This window comes from Salvia hispanica, chromosome 3, assembly GCF_023119035.1.
Source record: "Salvia hispanica cultivar TCC Black 2014 chromosome 3, UniMelb_Shisp_WGS_1.0, whole genome shotgun sequence".
Lineage (NCBI taxonomy): Eukaryota > Viridiplantae > Streptophyta > Magnoliopsida > Lamiales > Lamiaceae > Salvia > Salvia hispanica.
Genome location: NC_062967.1, coordinates 37,699,594 through 37,710,977, shown reverse-complemented (window position 1 = coordinate 37,710,977; position 11,384 = coordinate 37,699,594). Strand labels below are relative to the sequence as shown.

Sequence of the window (11,384 nt, the reverse complement as noted above, 5' to 3'; positions counted from 1 at the left end):
TATTTGGGAAAAGAAAAAGGATTAGCAAGATTTAGATTTTGTCAATTAGTAAGGCAGGTTGGGCAAAAAAAAAAATGCATGCACTAAATTTTTTGGTGGCGAAGTGAGAAATTTTAGGAAGTTAAGGTTGGCAAATTGCATTTTGACTTTGTAGGATATTTTTCCTTAAGAGTTGCATGTAATGCACACATGCATGAATCCAAATACTATATTCACTACCACTAGCAATAAATGGTAAAGAGAAAAATTATATGGTTTGAACGTCAAGGTGTAAGCCCGAAAAGTAAGAAATGAGATAGGATGAAAGAAAAAACGATAGAACAGCAGAAGAACCCAAAACAACAAGAATGAAAAATGTTTGCTGCTCTATTGAAAAGGGTGTTTCGATTGAAAGCACTATATGTGTTTCTATTAAATTATTCCCCTAGAGTAAATCCCTAACTAGAACTGCCATGTCACACAACATTCAATTGATATTGATAGTAAGCTATAAAATATCCTGAGAAGCACTATTGCTAAGTTAAATGGCTTGCATCTCAAAGAATGGATAAGTACCTTTGCTAACTTGCCTCCACCATTCATCGATTTGTTTTCCCTTTTGAAGCTGCTCGTTGTTCAAATATTCTCTAGTTGATGTATTTAATGACCAAATACGCAAATTCTGACAACTGCTAATGAAGTCCAGCAAGATACTTGTGGGTTATTAGGGTCAGCACTTGGTCTCTCTTTATGGAATGAAAGAATTTTCCGGGTTGTCTCCACCTACCCAGCAGATTGTGATAAGTTAATATCACAATATTCATTGATTGACTAGTAGATGATCAGCTATTATGGCAATTAAACATAAGATGGAAACATAAATTAGAGGGTACATGGTGAAGTTCAAATCCAAATAAGCACCGCAATAACAAGAGGATGCAGCATGTTGAGTATGCCATGTTCCAGTAAAATGAGGGACTACCTTTCTTGAGTCTGTATTTAGAGCATTCATTACAAGCTCAACACGGATAATTTGTGCAAGCAACCATGTAACATGATTGGTCCTGAGGATATGTTGATCACCGTCTTGAAGTCGACACACTAGTTTGTCAACAAAATCAACAAAATCAATGCATCCATGCTTCATGAGAAAAGAATACATCAGAAACAATAAGCCACTCCTGCCAGCAATTTGTTTCTGAAGTTAACAGAATGGAAAATAGTAAAAATGACAGTTGATCAAAAAATAAACAATAATAACATCTCAGGATAACAATGTGATTCTATTTAACAAATAAGTGCCTAAAGGAGTTATTTTGGTGAGTAAACACAACAAAGCAAGGTTACACTCACATGTGAGACAAATATACACTTGCAACACTTGATTTACTAAAACAACACTAAAACTTGCCTGCATTTGTCAACTTCAGCAATTCCACAATCCTATCAATTGTTGCCTCGCTAATCATTTCCGAAGTAAAAACAGCACCTGGTGTAGGTCCTTGGGCCTGAGTCCTGTGGCAGGGTGCTACAAGCAATACACGTCTCCACCAGTCTGGAGATGGAGTGTTGCGAAAGGCATGTCTCAGACATCGCATAGCTCGCTCCCAGTCAAGACTTCCTCTCTGAATGGATGCTGCAAGTTCCTATCCAGGTAATGAAAAGAGTGGTCTAACACATTGTATTTATTGACAGTGTCGTCTTTGAGACAGATACTTTTCATTTTGCTACAATAAAACTACCGGGGAATCACAGTCACCAACAGATTAATGATCCAACTTTGTATTAATACACTAAGCTTATGCAGATTACATGATAGCTTCAGAAATAAGCAAACTCATATTATTATGTTTCCAGCCCAGCTCTTGGTTTTCAGACTAAATTCATAATAATTTCATTTTTTAGATATCTGATTTTGCAATTAATATATTATATTTCTAATCAAAGATACGGTATAAATTCACAACAATAACCAAAATATGGCATACCTCTCCATGCAAAGGTTCTCCAAGTACACTTGGATATGTGATTGGTGAATATCTCATGTTTGTCACTGTCTCACCAGTGGTAGTTGCCTGAGGTAAGAGTCGAGGAGTTCCAAATGTAGGGCAATGTAGATGTTGATCTAACATTTGCATGTGGGTTGCCATCATATCTCTCCTTCTATGAATTTCCAAGATAAGGGTAAACAGTGCCTCATCATCTGGTATGTTCTCAATAAATTGCAAACCACTGCGTATGAGCTCGTAAAAGGGCACACGGCATTTATTATCATCAACTAACAGCCAAATAACATCTAGACAATCATGTAACCACTCAATTAGGGCCTTATCGGGCTTCCAGAACTGTGCACTATCAAATTCATCAAGCCCTTGCTGTCTTTGATCCCAATTGACAAGCCAATTTAACATGTGGTTAAAGATATCGAAGCGTGTGACTGGCATTAGATTAGACTCAAGGCTAATCAAAATTATCTTGCAGGAAAGTTGACGTAAACTGCTTATAACATTTTCCCTGACTGATATATTGGCCCTCGCTGACTGTTGACCAGTACAGATGACATCATTTGACTTCATCGGAGACAGCGTGGATGGCTCAGCACCTGATTGTGCAGGAGATCCAATGCCATGAATTGACGGCAAAGGAGACGCAGGATTAGATGCCTGAAAATTAGCGTTATTAGGAATGGCATTGGAAGGTGGTGGGACTCCTGACTGTGATGAAGTTGCACAAGCAACAAGAGCCATAGCTTGACTGCCCTGACCAACCGGGTCTCCGCAGAAGAAACTGAAGAAAGAAGAGACGGCAAGAATGCATCCCAGTTTATGTATCCTATATTGCACAAACTACGCAAAGCAAAGAGCAGAAACTCTGCTCTAGGAGCATGATTACAGCATTGAATAACAAGAGATATTAGGACAGATTCTGTTACAGCGCGTAGTTGCTCCTGGTCCTGGAAAAAAGTTACATCAGAGTAGATACTACATCCACAAACCAAAGTTCATAATTTGAAGATATCAGTTTATTGAATTTTCAAGCAGCCACTGAAAGCTTACAGGAAATTGGCTCTGTATCTGCTCAAAGTCAAAGAGGAACTGCTCATTAGGGGGAGGAAGCTCTCTGTTAATAGCGGTAACCCGCTTCTGTGTCTTGTTCCTATAATTAACATTAACAAACAAATCTATCAGGAGAATACTTCATATGACAGCTAATAAAGTATATGCAGTACCGAGAAGCATAAAATGGCTTCCAGCACTAACAAGTTCTTCGATGTAGCCAATTAAAAAAGAAGAAACGGTGAAAGCAACGAAATAATATACAGCACTCGATTAGTGATCCCCTTGAAGTATGCTTAAAGGTCAGTAATTTTTCGGTCCTATTTCATAGACGTAAACGTTCTTTTTCGATCATCAAACATAAATACCTCATTTTTCCTCACATTCCCCTTAACTAACGAATAAACATAATGGATTATCAAATTAGAAGGTTGTGGTTAGCATACTTAGCCACAATCAACAAAAGGAAGCAACTTTTACAGATAATAATGAAAATGATAAGAATGATCAGGTAAGTAAGTAGGAAATTGTGCAAATACTGATAATGATAATGATCGTGAATTACTGACGGGGGTTCCCTAACTGATTCATCCGATTTCTGCTGCGATCTCCTCTGCAAAGGGGGAAAATCAAATCAGAATTCAAAATCAGAAGGAGAAAGCAATAAAATAAAACAAAATAGTGTGTACGGACGCCCAAGTAGAGATTGAAGAGTTCTAGAATGGCGGGCCGGGCGGGGTGGAAATGGTGGGCACGGGAAGAGGCGGAGGAAGAAGGTCGATGCTGTTGTTGTTGCGGCGGCGGCTGTTGCGTGTTGTTGAGCTGTTCCATCTCTGGCAAGGGCTGGGAAGAGAGGCCCGGAGTCGGACCCCGCTGCATCATACTGGAAATATCTATCAAGTATTGCTCCGATCACAATTCACTCACACGCCGCGCCTGCTCTGTTATCGAAAACTGGCGGCGCCGCCTTTGGATTATTTGTTCGGTTTGATTTTAAAATTGGGGGAATTTAGACGGACGCGGCGGACTGAGGTCGGGCGGCGAAGAGGGCTAGACTGGCCGTCGGCGGTGGCGAAGCTGACTCTAGTTTTGATTTTGTATTCTCAATTAGTTAGTCTTAGTTTTTCTTTTCTTTATTTAATTTTCTCCATTCGTCTCTCATTTTTGGTAATATTATGGATTTCCATATTTGCAAAGATGGTATGCGGGATTAATATTTCCATATTCAATCTAGATTAAATCTTCATATTATTTTATCTTAAACACAGAATACAAGCTATATTTCTCTTTTTCTTTCTTTTTCATACTTTATCAATTTTATCTTCTACTTTTCCATAATATTTTATTTATTTTCTCTTATTCTCTCTTTTCTTATCAATTTCTTATTAAAACACATTCATATTAATTTGTTTTTAATAAATGGAGTAGGAGGAGTAGTAGTTTTATTGACTCTATTTGATTAGTCAAAAAAATTGAGTCTAGAAACCGAATTCAGTTTTTTTTGCGAAGTAGATCCAGTTGAATTACTTCTTCCTCTCATGTGGGCTTTTGTTGGGCTGATGCATTACGTGGGCTTTAGAAGAAAAAAAAACCATATCATAAAGCTTTCTCTCAGCATAGGTGCAAAAGTTTTGTAGTGAAAACTCTCAGACTATAAGATGGCTAAGGGTCGTGGAAATCATTTTACATTTGAGTGTGTACTACTGCAATTTATTCAAAATATTATCGGTGCCCACTATAGTGATACACTGTGATGTGATAGCCAAACAGTTATAAGGAGGGCATAGAAAAATAGAAGAAGGAAATAAAGATGATTAGCAAGTTACAAGTTCTATTATACAATAAAAGAAGGAAATAAAGATGATTAGCAAGTTACAAGTTCTATTATATAATAGAGTGAACTACAAAATTGGTCTCTACGTATGATAAGTCGAACGCAGAGATACTCAGTTTAAAAAATGCATTGTAGAGCTCTACGTATGGATATAATATCATTTGAACCTTTTCACTATTTTGAGTCTTTTATACTCTTTTCCCCTCACTTTTAACCTAATTGTAATTCCAAGGATGTTTTAGTCCTTTTCATGTTTATTACTTCGTCCATTTAAGATGGCGTTTTAACTTTTTAGTTTGTCATAAGATGAGCATTTCCTTTTGGTAACTTTCTCTCTCCGATTAATATTCAACCATTTTTCTCACTCTATTAAAATATCCATCTTTCCTTATCTCTACTTTAATACTTACACCCCTTCTCTCTTCAATTAAACACTTTAAGCTCAATAACTCCTAAAATTGTGCGGCTAAGCAACGTGTCATCTTAGCCGAGACGGAGGGAGTACTATGTACTATGTTTATTTATATTAAAATATTATTTTATTTAATCCATAAATATTGTAAATTTAATTAGATTGATAAATTAAAATACTTATATCAATAGTTATCACAAGAATGATTTATGTTTTTATTTTAGTTAAACTAAATAGAAGATGGATTGTCGAAATATTAGGATTTATGTTTAATATTTTAGTTAAACATCTTCTATTTAATTTTAATACTAACCTAATTGAGAAATTAGGATTTATTTTACCTCTTTTCAATAGTAATCATACGACGTAAACTAAAATAAAAACATAATTCATTCTTATGATAACTATTGATAGGTATTTTAATTTATCAATCTAATTAAATTTAAAATATTTATGGATTAAATGAAATAATATTTGAATATAAAATAAACATAGTACTACATAGTAATAAAAATGAGAAAGACTAAAACATCCTTGGAATTACATTTAGGTTAAAAGTGAGGGGATAGGGGTATCAAAGACTCAAAATAGTGAAAAAGGACCTGAAATGATATTATCTTAAATGCGTGAGACAATGCGATTTTTTTACATTGATATACAGGAGTTCATTATTAAATACGTAGAGCATTTTGTAGTTCACTCTATATAATAAAAAAGTCGTTTTATCCTCTGAAGACAATAGATACGTCCATTCTATTATTCTATAGCACCTGCCATGACATAATGTGTCATGCGGAAAGAGCGTTCTTTCGAACTAACTTGCAATTAGTTTGCTAAGTTCGTTGTAATTTATGTTTCATTTAATTAGTTTGTTACACTTACAATGCCACCGAAAGTGAAAGTCTTTAATTGGATTCAGAGAAAATGACTTTATTTGGTGAAGTTTGGATTGAATAAAGCTAATTATTGATGCTGTTAATTCTCACAATATACATGGTTCATTGATAAATGTCAGCATTTAATATGCAAGAGGATATGTCAAGTGTGAGTTTAATAATTTCCGACTGGAACGCTCAACAACTTGTTTTGCATTTATTCACAGAATCATTGGGGATTCGACTATAAATTGTTTTAACAATTAATAAATTGTTTTAAGATAATCGGTTATATTGCAAAGATTCTTCAAAAAAGAAGCATATAATCCGAGACCAGTAACATATAATAAGGCGATATTATATTTAACACAATATTTTGTCGTCTGGGGAATGAGGAGACAACTCTTAACCACAGACACAAACACAATACCAAAGATGTGGATTGAGATATTAATAGTTGCTTTGGAAAAAATAAGCCTATGGAGATAGAATTAATAAGGATATATAGATCATAGATGGCTTGATTTAAGGTTAAAAATATGGATTAGAGAGAGGGTGAGCTTTGCCAACCACTCTTGCTTCAAATTGTGGTCATGATTCATGAATGTGCCGCAAAGTAAGCCAGAAGGCCGACCAATGGCGCGTTGATATAGGTCGTTGGCTCGGACTCCTGAAAGAAGCCTCGAGTCAGGGAAGGCGTCCGTGCTGTTAGGCCCCCAACCACCGCACCAACCAATATGTTCGGGTTTGGATTTGGGCTCAAGTAGTATCGCGACCCTTCCTTGCACGCAATGTGGGCCGGGTGGGCGTGTAGGGGAGTGAGCTCCCCGGTGGTGGATCCTCTCCGGATAACGCCTCCCGTACCCCACCATATACGACATTCCCATCGGATTATCCCCAAGAATGTAGTCCACCTACAAACACATGATCCAACCAACATGATCCAACCAACCAACCCCATTCAATTGGAGATAGATAAAGAGATATGGAGATAGATAGAGACCTGACGCTTGGCCAATCGTTTGAGCAGAGCAGGAGGCAGTGGTGTGGGGACATGTCACTGCGTGATTGGCGTGGCTGAGATAATTCGAGTAAGCCAAAAGCAGAAATGAAAAGGATGTGACATGCTGCATGTTACTACTCCCTGACTTGTATATCAGCCACCTTTTTTTCATATCATAGATTTAGTTAGTAAATTATGATTAATTTAGGTGGATAATTTGCATAATGGATTTATCTACCTGGTGAATACTGAATTTGAGGATTGGATATGCCAGGTAGTATTGAGCAAATGAAGCCATCTGCATTCACCTGGAATGATCTGAGATCATTGGCTCTTCCCATTAGTACTTCCCTGCATTAAATGTGTTGTTTTAATAACCCGAAATTGAATACGACTCAAGTAATATGCGACGGAGACAGAGAGAGTGTAAATGAAGTAAACCTTGGAAAGGAGGATGTTGATGCCGGCGTGCTTGTTGTCCCAACCGAACTCGTTGATGGTATCCCCGGCTCTTAACACGACCTCGTTCCGAACTATGTACTCACGGTACACTCTCCTCCAGGAGGCCTTGTGCAGCCATGCCGCGCCCCAGAGGAGCTCGTCCTGGTAGCCGTTCACGTCGCAGTAAAACGGGCACACTGCGCGCCTTAGGCTCGAACTGTACGCGCCACGGTGCCTGTCTGCGAACTCGAACACCTTCCATTTTTTAAAACAGAAAGGATAAGCCAAGACGACATTATTTCGTTAGACAAGATAATAGTGAGATGGATGTTAGATTAATTTGATAGTACAATTCTAATCATGCTTTTCATATTATATTTAATCATGTTTAGCGGCCATAAAACATGCGTTAATTACTCCTAAATTGACGTTTCTTTTTATTAATTAATTAATTAATCAATTTACCAGAAATCAACCAAACACGAGTGACTGTAAACACAGTCTGCACCTCTCAACATCAAAACGGAAAACTCATTGAAAAACTGAAACGATGAATTGGACTAGACTGCGAGCTCTGCTCACTCACGTGAAGCTAAAACGCAAAAGCATATGTCTCTGCAAATTAAGAAATTCTCACGCACCAAAAAAGGCAAAAAAAAATGTCAAACAAACTTACTTTGATCGCACGGCTGAGCAGCAGCCTCGAGTAAGCCGGATCGCGCGATCGGAAAACAATCGACGCCGCGGCGAGAGCGGCTGCGGTCTCCCTGCCACGTCAGATCCAGGGTGATTCGCGTCGATCTTATACGCCGTTCGCAGAGTATCCATATCCTCCGGCCTCTCCCAGCAGTTATGGTCGGATAACGGATCCCCTACCTGCACGTACACGACACCTTCGTGCGCCGTTGCTTTCAACAGATAATCCGTTCCCCATTTCACCGCCTTAATCGCATTCCCGAGCTCGCTCCCCATGATTCTGCCGAAATCGATGACGCTCCACGCCAGCAATGTGGTGGTGAACGCCATCGGGAAACCGAACTTCACGTTGTCGCCGGCGTCGTAGTACCCCTCCGGTCAAATCGACCTAATTCACAAATTAATTAGACGAGAAATGAATTGAAAAAGGATAAAATTGAAATGTAGGTTGAATTTGAAGAGTTACGCCGGCGGAGGCGCCGTCGGGGGAGGGCGGAGTCCTGGCGCCAGCGGGAGGCGCTGGTCGGGGGGAGTCTGCCGGAGCGCTGGCCTTCGAAGAAGAGGAGGCCTTGCGGAGAGCGTCTTTAGTTGTGGGGGGAAGCGGAGGAGAGGGGGGAGGAGGAGGAGGAGGAGGAAGAGAGAGGCGGAGAGTAGCGGAAAGCGGCGAGGATTTGGCGCCATTGTGATTGAAGTTGGTCGGGTCGGGGCGGGGCTCGAGAAGAGGAAATGGCTCCGGATTATAATTATATATAGGAGAAAAGGTGATGGGTGTCATCGGATTTGCGGGGCGGAGACACGTGGTGTTGCCTCATTGGACTGAGCTGCAATACGGGTAAAATCGTTGACTGGTTTTGACTGGAAATTGGGGAATTATATGAAGGTAGAATAGAATCTATTGAGCTAACGACATCCCAATCCTAACTTCTTTTTTACTTTTTTCTCAATTATATTCTTATTATACTCATTTCGTTTATGAAAAATAGACCATTATATCGACGCATGAATTTTAATGTATAATTTGTAAGTATGACTAAAAAAAAGTAAGTAAATTATAAATTAAAAAGTGGTGAAAAAGTTTTCTCAAAAAAAAATGAGACTATTTTTGTTGGATGGAATAGAAAAATGAGACTATTTTTCGATGAAATGGTATATTTCATTTATATGATTAGCGAATAAATGAAAATATTCCTCACCGCTGACATACATAATTTTAGATTTAGAGTGCAACAAATAATTACAACATTGGTGACTTTTAACATCTAAAATGGAGGTTCATAGATTATATAAGTCCTCAAAAATAAGGGATAAGGAGAATAAACATGAGTCTTAATACGAAATTGTTGAAGATGGAGAAATAGAAAGAAAAAAGTTATGGGGAGTTAATAGAGAATTGAGATTAATTTATGAACATACCTAAAATAGAAAAGAATAGTCTATTGTTTGAAGACATAAGAAGTACTTCCCATGCTCTATCAAAAGAAAGCTTTCCATTTTACGTATTAATTAAAAATAAAATGTTTCTTGAAATAAACAACACTATCTCGTAATTTGTAATCTATCTTACTTTACTCTTTCATTAATCGACAAAACAACACTACATAAATCTCGATCGAAAACTAAATGTTTCATATTCAACCACGTAGTTCATAGACCTTTCATTAAGAATATAATTGTAGATATTTTATTAGTTATATCGATATAATGCCTATACCATCCGTAGGGAGTAGTACTTTAGACGTAAACATTTCAAATTTAAATTATTTGAGCAAAAAATTTTTTTATTTTATAAAACATAAAAGGTAAAACGTAAATTACATAAATAATACTGTATAGATTATTTGAGCAAAGTTTTATTCATTTTCAAAGCATATAATAAGGTACAAAAAGTGTTGTTTTATATTTGTGTTCATTTATTTCAGAAATATAATAGATTAAAATTAAATTGTGTTTGATTTGTTTTAGGAAAGTAATAAACATAAATTGGAACAAGGACCAAGCATAAAAGATAAGAGTAAAAAAACAAATTATGTTTCATTTGTTTTAGAAAACAAGAATGTAATAGTTGTAGATTAGATTGGAACAACAGGTAAAAAAGTAAATTGAAACAATGAAGCAGATAAGGTAAAAAAAAAACAAATTATGTTTCATTAGTTTTATGAAACAACAAAGATAAAATTGAAATTAGAACACCAGGTACAAAAAATAACTAAGTGGAAAAATTTGCATGTAGTTTTATACAGTAGTTTTATGCAACATATATAACTATACCCATCGGCTCTTCCATATTCGATAATCACACTTCAAAAGAGATGAACCACGCAAATAATATTTCCATTATGTTAGTTAAATTGTTCTCGACTGACCTCGATAATGATCCAATCCCAATGACATAACCCCAACATGACCTTTTATTTAAAGATCTCGCTTCCGCCTTTAACCTCGAACATGACCGTAACTGATGTAATTCCTTTAACGTCACGATATAATACAAATTAACACGACATTATAACAACATGGTGACACAAACCTGATTTATATTATTAAATCTGAAATTTTAACCTAATTTATACCGTAAAACCCTAATTTACTTGTTTCTAATCTGATGCAAACAAACATAGGAAGCAAAAAATAGTAGTCTATCTTAGTCTAATCCAATTCACGAAATAAATCTCAAATTATTGGGTTCCTTACTAATTGACTTAATATGGACAAAAATCCAATTAGACTGAACTAGAGCTTATTAATTTACGCATTCGTGTCTAGATAATGAAGCTCCATTAATTTAGCATGTTCTTATGGTGAGATAAAATTGTTTGGGCAAATATTGTGAGGACTATATGGAGTGATCACCGGAATGTTATAGATGAAGTATTGAGAAAATGATGATGGAAGTAGGTGAATTTTAATGAGCAACGGTGTGGGCGGAAGAGGAGGTTGAAAATGATGATGAAAGTGGTTCTGTTCACCGCCAGTTGATGAGCAACACATGGAGAGCCTGAAAAGTGAATTTCAGTGGGTCCTCGCTCAGCTCGGGTGTACTAACTTAGTTTCGGATGGTGGAAATTTGGTAGGATCGATGAATCTTGTG

At 37.0% G+C, this 11,384-nt stretch overlaps 1 protein-coding gene and 1 pseudogene across 3 annotated transcripts; both read right to left on the bottom strand.

The window, feature by feature from the left end:
* Window positions 1-735: 735 nt before the first annotated feature.
* On the bottom strand, window positions 736-2,745 carry LOC125215437 (mediator of RNA polymerase II transcription subunit 23-like). 3 transcript variants are annotated; one of them, XR_007175264.1, is made up of 4 exons: window positions 1,968-2,745; window positions 1,391-1,625; window positions 962-1,177; window positions 736-762 (listed from the first exon to the last, which is right to left on the bottom strand). XR_007175264.1 is itself a non-coding variant. In XM_048116860.1 (4 exons), the coding sequence occupies exons 1-4, from the start codon at window positions 2,724-2,726 to the stop codon at window positions 811-813; spliced, it is 1,128 nt and encodes a 375-aa protein (XP_047972817.1). In that variant the 5' UTR covers window positions 2,727-2,745; the 3' UTR covers window positions 777-810. The 3 variants fall into 3 exon arrangements, 2 of the variants coding, with proteins under 2 accessions (XP_047972817.1, XP_047972818.1); XM_048116860.1 differs by lacking the exon at window positions 736-762 and adding an exon at window positions 777-825 and having other exon boundaries at window positions 962-1,080; XM_048116861.1 differs by lacking the exon at window positions 736-762 and having other exon boundaries at window positions 1,018-1,080; window positions 1,159-1,177.
* A 3,753-nt stretch (window positions 2,746-6,498) lies between these two features.
* Window positions 6,499-8,662, bottom strand: LOC125215440 (annotated as a pseudogene).
* Between the last annotated feature and the right edge of the window lie 2,722 nt (window positions 8,663-11,384).

What these genes read in the sequence shown, in the direction of transcription:
- LOC125215437 (XM_048116860.1), bottom strand. Translation starts at nt 2,726, where the DNA reads ATGGCTCTTGTTGCTTGTGCAACTTCATCACAGTCAGGAGTCCCACCA. An exon ending in GAGAACCTTTGCATGGAGAG is followed by an intron (nt 1,626 to 1,967) that starts GTATGCCATATT and finishes TTACCTGGATAG; the next exon opens with GAACTTGCAGCATCCATTCA. An exon ending in GCTGAAGTTGACAAATGCAG is followed by an intron (nt 1,081 to 1,390) that starts GCAAGTTTTAGT and finishes TTGACAAACTAG; the next exon opens with TGTGTCGACTTCAAGACGGT.